Genomic DNA, 15,010 nt, shown 5'->3' on the forward strand with positions numbered 1-15,010 from the left:
CAGTCCAAACAAAAATTCCTTTTTTGTTTTCTGTTCTCTTTTTTTTTTTTTTTCAAAATATGTAGACCCTACTGAAGCTAATCTATTTTTTCCCACTTCAGAACACCAGGCACTGATTTATCCATTGGGAGTTGAGCTTGCTTTCTAATACCTAGATTAAGAAAACAAAATAGGAGAAGTTATGAACTGGGTACAATATCATGAATGAGTACAATAGACACATTTAAAGTCAACTTTAAAAAAATCTATGTAGCCATTTCCCTCCACCTGAGCAATAATTATTTTGTGAAATTACCATTAATACATTATTTTAACAATTATTTGATGAAAACATTTATGTAAAGAGCAGAGAATGTATGCTGATGTCTACAGTCTGGACATCTAACAACAAAGATATAGCCCCTGAAACAATCAAAAGTGAAGCAGAACTCACGAGACCCACACCCTAACCAGGCAAGTTTGTTCCATGGAACGAGAGTGGCACTCCACCAAGAAGCAGTCATGGCCTCTCACCATCTTGCATTCATCTTTATCCACATGGCTTTGGATGTTGAATGATGTATTAACAGGCAGAGACTGGCTAAGTACAGTCAATCAGCTATTCTTTTATTCAAATGGTTATCATATATCACCATTTAAAGAGGTAAAAATGCACTTAAATCCAAACCATAAACTATCAATTTCCAAACAGTAAGTCTTGTGAGAAGAGAACTTAATCATTAGTATATTAGAACCAAAAGTTGTCTGGAGTCACCAGGTCCATACATTTTGTTTTTAATGATAAAGTGGCACATACTCACTTACTGGCTGCTTTTTACGTCAAACAGAATGCCCTCAAATATGTGCTTGGCATAAATAACAACCAGTGAACTGACAGTGATATGTAATTAAATTTTAAAAAATGTACAATAATGCCAGCATGGGAATCACACACACAAAACCACCAGGCTGACCACATGGCTTTAGGCAAATTCTACCTTTTGCTCAAAAAGTTCAAAAATTCCCCCATGGCCTCCAGAAAATAAAGTTCAAACTTCTTGCTCTCAGTGTTCCCTTTGATCTAGTCCCAAGTGATGTTTTTATCCTTTTTACCCAACTCTTAACTCCATGACACTTATGCTCAGCCAAACTAGAAGACTTGCTTTTTGTAAATATGCCCTTCATCATCCTCTTGCCATGTAGCTGCCTCCTCCCAAATGCTCTTCCTTATCTCCCCTGAGTGCGGTCTTCAGGCTTCAAGGCCCAATTTTAATACAGACCTAAAGCCACTACTGAATCTCAGCCCAAAGAAATCGCTCCTTCCTCTGAACTCTGATCTCTAGCAAAGGAGGCCTGAGATGAAAGTCAAAATACAGAAGAGGCAACATCATTCTCCTGAAGGGGACAGATTTTTCTCAAGTCAAAAAGGCTGCATTTTCCTGATTTCCCATTCATAGAGTAAGTATGAGCTTATATATTACTATGAGTCACTAACTATAGGTTATTTTAATTCATATTTTCCTCTGATCAATATTACTTATTAAAATTTTACCTCAACTACCTTCTCTTGGATTTTAGTTGTAGTCAGAGATCATTGGTGAATTAAAAATAACTAAGCAGGTGGCCACAGGAGGAATCCCTCTTATAGAGTCACAATATTGCTGGAGCAATATAACAGTTTCCATTTGTTTCAGATATCTGAAAATACTAAATGGATTCTACTGATTTAAAGTAAAGACACATCCTATGTAGCAAGAGTCACCTCTTGAGACCTGCACTTACTGGAAGGCCCATAATCATAATGAGTCACCAAACTTATTGTAGCAGAAGTCCTTCCAGTCTCAGTGCATGTTAATTTACCTTCATGGGACTTTTTGTATTGTCTCTCTATTACATTTTTGGCGGCGGGGGTGGGGTGGGGCAAGTGTATGTGTACTGGGGATTGAAGGCAGAGGGAGGCACTCAACCACTAAGCCACATCCCCATTCCTTTTTTCTTTTCTTTTTTTTGTATTCAGAGACAGGGTCTCACTGAGTTGCTTAGTGCCTTGCTATTGCTGAGTCTGGCTTTGAACTCATGATCCTCCTGCCTCAGCCTTCCAAGCTGCTGGAATTACAGGTGTGCACCACCGCACCTGGCTCTATTACATTTTTGTGTGTATTTCTCTCACTCACTCTATTTAATTCTAAAGTCCTTGAGAGATAGGGTTATTTGATTTGTTTGTTAATTGTGTATTGAGTGGGAGGCTGCAAGGTAGCAGACCTGTCCCAGGCAACAGGTAGGTATACAGTGCAAGACAGGAAGTTAGAACCTGGTCTTCATGGACTGGGGCAGGAGACAAACATTAACAGAGATTCATAAGTAATATACTGGAATCTCTGTAATATGTCTACAGGGAAACAGTATAGGGGCTTGGAGTTATATTTATTTATCTCTGCATTACTCTCTAATATCTACTTTGGGACCTTAACAATCACACACAGTACAATAGTGAAAGAACAAGTAAATAAGTAAATGGAGAATGAGTAAATAACTTAAGGAATGAAAAAATTAAAAGGAATTAACTAATCCACCAATTTCACCTTAAATCATTTGGGGTTAAATTACACTGATACTATGGGAATTTTAGTTATTCTATAACAAACTGCACACACAATAGGCCATAGAACCAGCATGTTCAGAAGAATATATTTGATTTTTTTTCAGTACCATTCCTTTGCTGTCATGGCGTCATCTATCTCTAATGATGTGGTGATACTTGTAAAGCTCATGCTTATTCCTTTATGTGAATAAAGTGGCTCCTCCAGGGTGTATGCAACCCCAAATAAAATTGCATTGCTCTGTGGATAGACCAAGGGCTAGTTTAGGCTCCATTTTCCTCCTGGCCAGGAGCCCAGGTGTAGGGCAAAATTGGCACAACCAGACTTACATGGGCCTGGAAAAGCCACCAAACTACAGGTTCACATGCAGCAAACCCCTGTCCCAGCTTCCATATGAAATCATGCTGTACATTTCTGCATGACTCAAAAGATACCAGTACCACTCCATCAAAGCAAAGCAGATGCATGTTCAGTACCACCCTATGGGTCTTCCAATTATTGGAAGTATAAGGTAAGTGTGCATATACAGTTATGATCTATTACCCAGCAACAGTGGAACAGGCAGTATAATGGCTTGGGACAGGACAGACAGACTGGCAAGCAGGCAATCCTGTCCAACTGTGTCATTATTTTTATCAAAATACCTCCTAGTTAACATTTATAGATAGGATTCCTTCTACGCCTTCATTCAAAAAAGGTTTCAGGACCAAGGATTTCCTCTCCTTTTGTGTATATCCCTTTAATACCTGTGGTTCTAAAAATAAACCTATGAAATCTGGGTTTCCACAGACCAGGGATCTGGTCTCTTCAACTCTTCATCTGGTCTCTTCATCACTGTCTTGTACCTAAAGACAGTGATTTTCAAAATGTACTTTGAAGAACTCTAGGACTTTCTTCAAAGCTCCTTCACTGAGTATGAAGGGCCAGGAAACTCAATTGAGCTCCTATGATCTCACCTGCACTGCATTTTGAATACTTCAACATACTGAACCACACAAGCTTTCTGAGTAAACACCTTGTTCTATGTGTATGTCTTATTTTGAAAACTGAGCTTTAGGATGACTAAAACCATAGTATGTCCTCACTTTTCTACACACACACACACACACACACACACACACACAGTTCTAATTATGTGATAGCACTGATTCTATGTAACAATTTTGATCTTTGGTTTTTTTATAGTGAAAGCTATAGTAATTGAAACAGGCACATGTTGTTGTATAATACCTGGCTTAAAAAAAACACAAATAAATAAATAAAACTTTTTTGTAAAGAAAATTACTTAATTAGGCAAACAGGACTTACGGTGAAATTGTACAGCCTGAGGCATAAGCATGATGTCCTGTGTAGCGAATGTCACAGCGCACAACATTGTTGGTATAGTCTGATTCAGGCACCAGGTAGCTGGGGTTGACACTGACCTAGGCAACACAAACAGCGTCTGTGCTAAAGATTTCATCATCATTATGTACTCATTTTCCCTTCTATTTCTGTAGAGCTACTATGTAGGAATCATTAGCAAGTGATTTAGCTAACACAAGCTGGGAAGGGAGTTTAAGATAAGCAAGTGGTTAAACTCTGCAGACATTATAGAAGGAAACAGTATAACTTCCCATGATGTTCTTTAAAATAAGAATATTTTCATATGTCTACGTTAGTTAGAAATTGTCTAACTATCTCCAAAATCATGATTTATCATCATCTGAGTCTACAGAATGGTGCCTATTAATTTCAATTAAAAATTACATATTTGCCAAGGCCTCTACCTTTAGAATATAGTTTCCAGGTTGTACATCTGTAATGTCAATCCACTGGCAGTCAATGTCTGCAGCATAGGTATCATAGCAGCCAGGACTCAACCCCTAAAACAAACAAAACAGAACACCTAAAATGATGGTGAATGGTCAGATTGTGCTAAAGTATATGCTGTTATTTGTAAATTAAATTTTCAGTTAGTATTTATAAAGTGCTTGATATAAAACTATAGTACATATTGCCCAGCTTCATAGCACCTCTGGTTAAAAAAGACACAGTACTAAAATAAGTAGAAATATACCTGCCTTCTTAAAATTGTCACAACTTACCAGTGATAAATACAATCTTAAATGATAAAATAGTCCTCCACCAAAATTCTGGAATATTACCAGAGCAGGAATAAAGGTCACTTGGCAATTAACTCAAATGTCTTATTAATGAAACCCTCTCCCATTTTCCCCTCTTAGAAATGACCTTCTTATATTCAGAGTACCCTTGATATTTTTGTCATGGATAGTTTTTGCAATGTTATCCATTTCTTCTCTGGATTACGATCATACTATGTAAGAATATATCTAATTAGAGGTTGTAAGTTCCCTAAGGGTAGAGTCTATGTCGCATCTTTGATTAGCTAACATTTATTATTACTATGTGCCAGAAACTATTTTAAACATGCTGCATATGTAAATTAAATTCTCATAACTATATGAAGAAGGTGCTAGTATTTTCTCTAAATTATAACTTGTAAATGATTGAGTTTGTTTAAGTAAACAGGATCCAGAGTGCCTGTCATTAACTACCATACTATACCCTATTTCACATAATCACTAAAATATTTTGTTGAATGAATGGACATACACCTAAACTAGCAAATGCCACACATTCCACTTGCTGAGATATTCAGGTCAAAAATAAATAAGTGTCTTGGATGGCCCAGGATAAAAAGAAACACAAATTGGAATCCAGGGAATATATTATTTCTATTAGCTCTTCACAAGAAATTTTAATTCTTGTATTTTTATTTTAATGTGCTACAATCATATTAATACTGCCATTTGATTTCAGCGCACAAAATTGCTTTGATGCTTAAAATAACTTTGGTAATCAAACAGATAGCAAAATCACCTTAGTGTGCTTCACTAACTGGTTTGGCTGTAGCTAGATTTAGGAAGAGTGTGGTGAGAACTGTGCTGTCATATAGCACGTGATAGCACAGACAAGTCAAACTCAAAAGTACCTGAACTGCAGCAGGGAAAACCACATTCCACAGTTATTGTCTGGAATCCTACCTTGGTCCATATTTCATCTATGTTGAGTAGTAAATGTCATCTATGTGGAGTAGTAAATACATAATGAAGAATTATTTTTTTTGGTGTGATACTGCACATAATTCTGATTCTGGTACATCATACATGTGTTAGCTGCTGCTATTGTTGCTATTACTACTACTACTACATTCATGACATTATAAAGGATTCATCGGATTAGATAGCTATTGAAGACAAATTTTAATAATTCTCTTTTATTTATTTTTTTTAGTTTTAGATGGGCCCAATATCTTTATTATTTAAACTTTTTCAATGAGAATTGAACCCAGTTCCTCACACGTGTGAAGTAAGTGCTCTACCACTGAGCTACAACCCCAGCCATTAATATTAGTCATTTAAATGAACAAAACTGCTTTGAAAACAATGGAATTAGCCAGGTGTGTGGTAGACATGTAATCTCTGTAGACCTGTAATCTCTGCTACTCAGGAAGCTGAGGTGGGAGGATCTCTTGAGCTCAGGAGTTCCAGACTAGCCTGAGCAACATAGTGAGATCACATCTCAAAAATAATACAACCAGAGATATGAAAAATTGTGCTGTATACATGTAACAAAATTTGTAATGCATTCTGCTGTCATTTATTTTTTTTAAAAAAATCAATAAAAAATAATAAATGAATAAACAAATAGAAATGCTGGAATTGGCACTCTAGGATTAGCTAGCAGAATTTAAGCATGAGCTCTGGTATTTTTGAATTGGCAAACTGGAAATGAGACCATTAAGCATATAGGCATTTCATGTATTCAAAGGCAAAATTTTAAAACAGATTAAATATGAATCCTAGCCCTGGCTATCTAAATTAGTTATTTGGTTTTTGCAAAGCACAACTTTTTACTACATTAGGGTAAAGAGATTAGGTGACTATTTTTAGTTTTGTATATATTTACTATATAAACTTGGAGTCTAAGAACATGAATTAGTAAGAGTATAAATATATAGAAGCTATACATAGTTTTATGCTTGAATACATTTCAGAAGGTTTATAATAAAACTAATCTAAGCCAACATTTGAGGTTTGTGAGAATGTTTTTTCCTTTAAATGAAGTTCATGGGTAAGAGACACTGATCTACTGAAAAAAAAAACACATACATAAATCATTCATAATGCCAGAGCTGGTGCACAATTGTTGAATAATACATATACAGAGGATGACTGACAAGAAAGCTACCAAATAAAATGAAGTGGGTCACTCCAAGGAATGGAAGCACTAGGAATGCTATAAATACCTACAATACCAGATTCAAGTACTTCATCTCAGAGTGAGCTGTCCAAACTGTTTATTTTTCTAAAAGGGAGAATAAACTCCAGGTCCACTGCACACCAGATGCTATGGGACTTGATAAATGAATGGAAATGAAATCTATATAAACACATGTAGAGTATGTGGGTAGGTTACATCTCCTTTTGCTTGAAGAATAAGTACTATCCCCCAACCCACACACATACGTCTAATTTAACCTTCTTCCCTTCCAATTGCTATAATGGTCTAAACTCAGAGAAAGAAGTAATGGTAACATTTAGGTCACCAGAAAGCTTCCTGCCACAGACCTGAAATTTGCTTCCCAAGTTGCCAGCTGCTGATCCTTTTGTGTCCTGGATTATATGCATTTAATGTTCCTTGCCAAGATTTGGGCTGGAGTAAAATTATAATGTCCTTTTACAAATTAGGGTTTCATATGGAAATACTGGCATGGCTTTTAACTGACACACATTTTCCAATTATAAGACATACAAACTGCTTAGTTCAGCACTATTTTTAAAAATTCATCCAAAGAACATCTGACATCAATTACACTGTAGGATTAAATATATGTGTGTGGAGAAAAAAACGTGTCCTTCTGTTCTTACTTGCATTATTAAAAGAGAGAGTGTTTAAAGTGCTTTCTAAGAAACTTATTTCCTCTCCTTTTGCTAGCCTCAATCACTATTCTATTTTAAGCATAAAATTTGGAAAATAAAGAATGGCTTTTCAGGGAGCAGAGGTATATTTTTTTAAAGTCGTTTATAATCAATTAAAGACTACAGAATGGGTGCAGATGCTATGAACCATTCAGACATTTGCAGAAAGTAAACTTCGGCTTCTCATTGTGGAACATATTATCGTGGATACATATTGACCTCCTGTGACAATGAGAAGGGATCACGTGCAAAGTTGGAAACACTTTAAAAGTAACATGCATCAAGCCATCACTTACCTTTTCTCATATTATTTTTCATCTTGACAAAATGAACTCAGAATGAAGTCATTTATAAAAGGAGGTGGAAAGAAAGAAAACAGTATGCTACTTTGTTTTGTCTCTAAAACCTGTGAGTTCTGATTTCAGGGTGCCAGCTTACCTGTGTGTGTGCTGTACATGCAAAGCGTCTGTGGTAGCCATAGTCACAGGATGTGTCCTCAAGACAGAAACTTGCTTTGTGACCTTCAGCCACTCTCCTCTGTGTGTTGGCATCAAGCAAATCATAGTGGCTGAATTCGTCCATGCTGTGGTAATGTCTAGTGTCCCACAAAACAAAGAGACAGTGGTCAGTTGCATATGGAGAAAGCCAAGAGGACAGTAATTTGTTGGCTCACAAATTTGGATTCACATTGTAAATGGGGTCAAGTTTATCTTCTTTAAGAGAGATTCATGCTAGATTCCTCCATTTTCCTCGGACAGACATCTATCAAAATTATTAGCTTTTAACGTTGCTACTAGGATAGCAGACTTAGTTTGGGTATTTTTTGTTTTTTATTTACACCCTGTTTTATCTTTGAATATTAAATATAAAGAGACAATTATATGTCCTTAAATAAAAATAGCCATTTTTTTTTTTTGCCATTTTTTTCTCTAATATATTTCTGTTGGCTGCCAATGCCGATACCTCATACCAAAAAAGAAGCCGCACATGACTCTGGAAGGTTTTTGGAGATTTTTAAAAATAGAATTCTCACATATTTAAAATCATTATTAAAATGCAATAGGGAAATAATGGCATGTTTTACCCACCACTATTTTTAAACTGCATAAGCTTTTACTTAGGAATGAAATATTTCTATTTTATCTGAAAAATTAGAAAGCTCCTATCTATTTTTCTTATTTTGTTAGCTAGAAGATGTTGAGCTATTCATATTTTCACATAAGGAAAAGACACTAAGAAGTGGCTCGAATTTCAGAAAGTTTAAGGCCAAACATCAGGATTTCCTGGCAGTTAAGAACACCTGGGTAAGTCACCAAGGCAGATGATGGCATTACCTTATGTGAAAATCCTTATATTTAGTATGGATCAGGGGCATTCACTCTGGGATTGATATAGCTCTTTTGAAAGATGGAAAAAGTCACTTTCAGCTTATGGCGTATGTAATTTACATCTTCCTTTGAGAATGGTCTCTGATCCTTTTGATAACTATGTGTGGTTTTAATAAATGTTATTTAATGCTAACTGTAGATGATCTGGGCTGTAATCAACATTTTTAGAAATCCTAACTATATTGGAGTAAACATTATTGAAGTCAATTGCTATGCCTTCTCAAGTCTTGATAAAGCTATGCTTGAAGTTTTAGTTCAAAGGATAATGGTTTCACTGGTTGAAGGATCTTAAAGACAGACTTATTTGATTGTGTCAAATTTTAGAAACAATTCTAAATACAAATCTTAACAAATTTATCTTTGGGATAACACTTAAGACTTGTATTTGTCACATCAATAATCCTCTGAAAAATGAAAGAGCAACTCAGAAGTCAGGAAGCCCATGTACTTACTGGTGACAACTGTGCCATTCCCAGGAATATCTTGGACGACTTGGTAAGAAATCAGATGTTCCTTGGTTTTTTACTCTTTGGGGAAATCTTAGCAGCACCCTGTGATCATAATCTCTTACATCTGCTCTGTAAGCTGAACTGTGATTTTGAAAAAAGAAACATTATATTCACAGACTTTTAACTTAAGACAAACCTTCTCCATCATATAGTACATCCTTTCCCCAAGTACACCATCAGTTCCAAGAGGTTAGGGTGTTCAATTTATTTTGTTTATTGCTGAATCCCAAGCTCCCAACAGTTCTGGGGTATTCAGAACTCAATGAATACTTCATGACTGACTGAATGAAAGACAACAGTGAAAATTCAGAATTTAAAAGTGACAACATAATAAAACTTGCACTAAAATCTATGTGTGAGAAACCAACTTTGTATCATAAATCAATTCAAGTTTAAACATAAGAACAACTGAGGTGGAAATTATCCCAAATTAAAACTGATCTGTAGTTATTAGGAACTTTGAATTTAACAAAATATTTTATTTTAAACAGATAACTAAGAAATAAAGTGAGAAAATGACTCTAAAAGAACACACATAACTTAGTTAAATAATTTTGCAACTTCACATCTTCAAAACAAGGAAACTTGAGGAAGACAATGGTGTGAGTGATACAAGACTTAGGAATGAAAGTGAGGTTGAATTTCTTCTATTCCCTACCCTGACAATTGCAAAGGTACAATGTGGAAGAAATGTACAAGTAATCAGCACTGTGCTCCGACTAACATATTTCATGTGAGTGTATGTTCTAATACTATCCCTGACCTTATTTTACATGTTAACATATTTATGGGACCCATCAAAACATCTTTTGCTCCCTCTGCTGGTTCCTAGGTGCAAACTCAGAGAACCAATATCCTAATAGCTATTTTATTTTAGGACTAAAGGCAAAACAAAGCTGCTCATGGTCTTATTCTGGCTGAAGTAATATCAAAACAACTCAGTTAGACCTGAAATAAAAAGGGAAAACTTTGGGTTTACCAATGAGGGTGCCACAATGAAAATTTTACCTCCAATCTTCTAAGGGAATAGTAACATGCCCTTCTTGTTACAATATGTTTTTCTACATTTCTGTACAGTTGGTTTATAAAAAGTTATTAGTTCTAAAGTTTAAGAATCTTAGAAAAAAAATATAAGAGTACCAGTCTCCAGGATAAGGATTAGGTCCACCACAATTTGTGACAAATCTATAGAAACTTTAAAACTTTTAATTCTTCATGCAGGTCAACATGCCCAGAAGGTCACGTATCACTTTATCTTTTCCTAGCCCTTGTCCCATTTCCTAGGTCTGGTCTGCCTGAACAGAAGTAATGAGAAGCAGGCACCGAGGTGGGGGAGCCGGGCCACCGAGATCCCAGCTGGTACCTGGCCAGACAGTTTTCTTCCGCAGCGCATCTCAGGTTGTACATAGCCATCTTCTGCACGTATGTGGATGCTTGGATGTAGTAAGGGTCAGGCACCAGGTCCGGGAGACCTAAATGACAGCAGGCAACAAGCGCCTCGTTACTCCGGGTCCGGGTCCCTTCAGATCCCTTATTTGTCATCCTTAGCCCACCAGGACTGCAGGGTAGGGCTGGGGGAAGCCAGAGAATTTGCTACACCCCCGCCCCTGCCCCCGGTTGAGAAGCTAAGCGAAAAATAAGCTGAAGGAGCCAGGCGTGCGGTTTGCACCAGATTCCAGAGCTGGCTCTGCAGGCTTGGGGGGAGGGGTCGAATCAGCAGGGACCGGGGCCCGCCGCGCCCAGACAGCCACGTAGAGGAGCCACATAGTTGGGGACCTGGTGCATTCTGGCTGCCCTGGGGATTGGGGGTGCTTACCGTACTGAAAATAGCCGGTGCCGTATCCGGGTCGATACCTGCTCCCAGGCCGGGGCCTCTCATACGTATCGTAGTAGTTGTAGTAAGGGTTGTCGTCAGAGTACTTGTAGGGGTTGTACGGCTCGTCGCCCACCATGCGGTCCACGTGGCTGGGCGGCCGCAGGTTACTGAGCTCCGGGAGCTGTTCTGGCTCCGTCCGGTTACCTGCGCGCGAGGCGCCAGCGTCGCGGGTCCCAGAAGATGAGTAGCCGGCTTGAAACCAGTGGCGGGCGTCAGGCCTGGGGCGACCTGTGGCGACCCCTGACGAGCTGGCGGTTCGCGCCCTTGCTGCGGCGGTGCGATTGTCCCGGAGCAGCAGGATCGGCGTGCGCGGCTGCGGTGCGGCAGCACCGTCTGTTCCAGCGGCGGCGGCGCTGGGGCCCCGGCGGCGCTGCGGCTGGTACTGTGAGCCCAGACTCAGCAAGCTGAACACCTGCCCGTTGTTCTCCCATTGGATCCTCTGGCGCCAGGCTCCCGGAGCCGCCGGTGGCTCGCGCGGTGGTTGCTGCTGACCGGGGGCCTGTGGGGCGCAGCGCAGGAGCGGACAGAGCTGCAGCGGCCCCAGGAGGAGCATGGTCCAGGCGAAGCGCATCTTCACCCGGACTGTCTCCTCTACAGGAGATCTTGGCTCACAGAAAAAGTTAAAACGGGACTCAAATCACGCGAAGGAGGCAGAAATCTTTAAACAGGGAGGCGAGCAGAGTGCCGTTATCTCAGTACCCACAAAGCAGTGCCAATGGTGGGCTGCAGACCCTTTAGATAGGCAGAGCAGCTCCTCGGACGTGGCACCCGTCTTTCCCCTTCCCCAGTCCTTCTGGAAAGCGACGGGGAGCGGCGCGGCGGTCCCGGCGAGCGGGCAGTGTCTGGAGTGAAGGAAGGAGGAGAGATTTTAAACTTTCTGGCAAGTTTGCAAAGTTACACAAGCCGTTCTGGCCCTGCTGCCCCTCCGCTATTTGTTCACGTAATGCGATTGGAAACGTGCAAGGCGGACAGCTCTTCGTCTCTGCCCCTCCCTCTTCTCCCTGTCCTGTCCTCCTCCCCCCAGACACGTTGCACTGGGAGCGTTAAGGGGAAAGAACAAAACGGAACACACATCCTGAGACACGCTCGGCTTAATCTGGGGCGAACATGCAGGAATTTCAAAAGACTCAGACAGACGGAGGCAGCCAGGCCATGGGACGAAGCCAAAATATGCATGGAGAAAAATGCTATTAGGTCACCAGCCCTGGAGAGGCGGGAAGTCAGGAGGTGGGGAGGTGCTGGGGGCGAAAGTGTGTGTTGGGGAGGGGGGGGCGGTTGTGACTAATGCACTTCCATAAAGGAGTTAACCAGACAAATTTCCCAATGTACACTCACTCGATTTATGGGCAGAGCCCTCAGCAAATAAACCCCAGGATATCAAATTTTGTTTTTCTGAGGGTAGGTAATATGAGAAATGGGTTACAAATCTGTTTCCTACAGTGAATATTTTAATAACAAAAAGTCAAATTTTACAGAGAACAAAGCTTGCTAATGCTGAACCGCTGAATAAACCTCTTTTTGAAAATGCCGGCCTGGTACTTGAGTGAAATGAAAAATCATCCTTCATTTCCACCACAGACCAGGGAACTAGAGCAAGTCTGCCTAGGAGAGTACACAGAAGGCATTCTCAAATAAACATTTTTATCTGACTTTTTTCTTTGTCTTTCCTACATCTAATTAGACTTTTGATTTAAGAAGTTTAAATCACCACTGTTAAATATTGAAAGTCAATAACGTATACCATGGTGTTTGATTTATTTTCCAACCCAAACAAATGATTTGTAAAAGAAACAACCCTGGAGTTCAGAGTTTGGTAAAAAGAAGAGAGTGGGAGTGGCTACTAGGAGAATGGGAGGGCAGATTAAACTATGCTGACTGGAAAGAGATGCTCATAGACTAGTTATTCACATACCATTCAATGTTGGGCAGTGCTGGAGTCATTTCAAAGAAAAAATGCTACTAAGTAGTTTGATTTAATACTACTACTTACTACCGAATTTTTATGACATTTTTATTGATTTCATCTCTGGGCTGTCTGCATATATTTGGATATTCACCTGTTTCTGTTGGTCTCTGTCTTTCCATAACAAATCACCATATTTTGGTAGTATGGTATATATCTGCTGATTTGACCTCTTCACATACATTTTCCTTTTCTTTCTGTTAAAAACAACTGTATGTTCTTTGGGAAACTTCCCCTCCCCAGTGGCATGGTGGGACTGTCTGAGCATTCATATTTCCCCCAATTCAAGCAAGAGTCTAGAAATCCTAGTTTGGCTAATCAAACCATATTCCTAGAATTTAAATCTAAGTAGAAAGACACATGGTCAAAATTATTGCCCCTGTCATTATGAAGCAAAGTATATGTTAGGGCTTGAATGTAAATCCCCCTGAGCGGTACATTCCAAGACCTGATTCTTTAGCTTTTCTTTCAATTTTTCTAATGCATTACTTTGTGGCTTAACATAGAGTCAATTTCTGTTGTTTGCCACCTAAGAACTCTGACTGAGGCGGTTGTGGTTCTTTCAATTAATCAAATCACATGATTCTGAGTCCAGGATGATGGTTTGGCTCTTTTTGAGTCAAATTAGATTTGCTTTGCTCATGACCACACAGCATCCTTGGTCACAAAGGGATATTAGATGGAAGCTTGCCAATAGATTGGCAAATCTATTGCTTGTATGATGAAGATAAAAATTCAAATACAAATCCTCTCATGTCAACAGTGAATTCTTTCTAAATAACAGTCAGTGACATCCCTAGCTGTCATTTTAGAGACTTGCGGCAGTGCTTAAAATTACTCACTTTCTCCAAACCCACTAAGGAAGATGGCATAAAAAAAGAAGAAACAGGTGTATACAATTTAGACAGACAGATGAAATTATAGGAGAAGCAGGAAGGGATAGAGTGTAATTATCTCTCAGCTGAAAAGGCTCAGCTTATTCTCCAGAAAAAAAGCCTGAAGCTGCTATTACTTGACCACAGACTCCTAGGGGAAGACATCTGCTATGTAAATCATACCGTTAGAGTGGCAGGCAAAAGCTGTTCCTGGACAGGCACAGTGGCATATACCTGTAATCCCAGTGGCTTGGGAGGCTGAGGCAGGAGGATCACAAGTTCAAAGCTAGCCTTAACAACTTAGTGATAGCTGTCTCAAAATAAAAAAGAAAAAGGGCTGGGGAAGTGGCTTAGTGGTTAAGCACCCCTAGGTTCAATCCTTGGTATAAAAAAAGTTTCCTATTTTGTATGGCTGATTCTCTATTTCTTAGTTATCTGTAAAATTCAAAGATTAACTTAAATCTTTTCGAATGAACTTTTACTAGTTTAAAAATCTCTGATTTTTATGAATAATACAGTTATTTACACTATTTTCAACTCAGTCACTACAATGTTTGATTGTGATTTTTAATATTTAATCAAATAATTCCTTTAGTTGGACTTTAAAAACATCAGGTACACTGTTTTTGTGAGTTAAAGCCTTCATGCTACAATTTTAATTTTTTTTACATATTGTCCAGCAGTAAAATTCTATATACATTTATTTTGGTTACAAGCATTTCTTTGGACACATTTACCCTTAATTGTGGTATACCTTAGTGATGATTTCCACACATAAACACTAAAAATTGAAAACTGAATGAGGTTGACCTTTTTTTTTTTTCAAATTAACTTC

At 38.8% G+C, this 15,010-nt stretch overlaps 1 protein-coding gene across 1 annotated transcript; it reads right to left on the bottom strand.

The window, feature by feature from the left end:
- Positions 1-3,883: 3,883 nt before the first annotated feature.
- On the bottom strand, positions 3,884-12,289 carry Lox (lysyl oxidase). Its single transcript, XM_076855890.1, has 6 exons — positions 11,278-12,289; positions 10,825-10,933; positions 9,405-9,542; positions 8,003-8,159; positions 4,349-4,444; positions 3,884-4,003 (listed from the first exon to the last, which is right to left on the bottom strand). The coding sequence occupies exons 1-6, from the start codon at positions 11,906-11,908 to the stop codon at positions 3,884-3,886; spliced, it is 1,251 nt and encodes a 416-aa protein (XP_076712005.1). The 5' UTR covers positions 11,909-12,289.
- Between the last annotated feature and the right edge of the window lie 2,721 nt (positions 12,290-15,010).

This window comes from Callospermophilus lateralis, chromosome 5 (genome assembly GCF_048772815.1).
Source record: "Callospermophilus lateralis isolate mCalLat2 chromosome 5, mCalLat2.hap1, whole genome shotgun sequence".
NCBI classification, from domain to species: Eukaryota; Metazoa; Chordata; class Mammalia; order Rodentia; family Sciuridae; genus Callospermophilus; species Callospermophilus lateralis.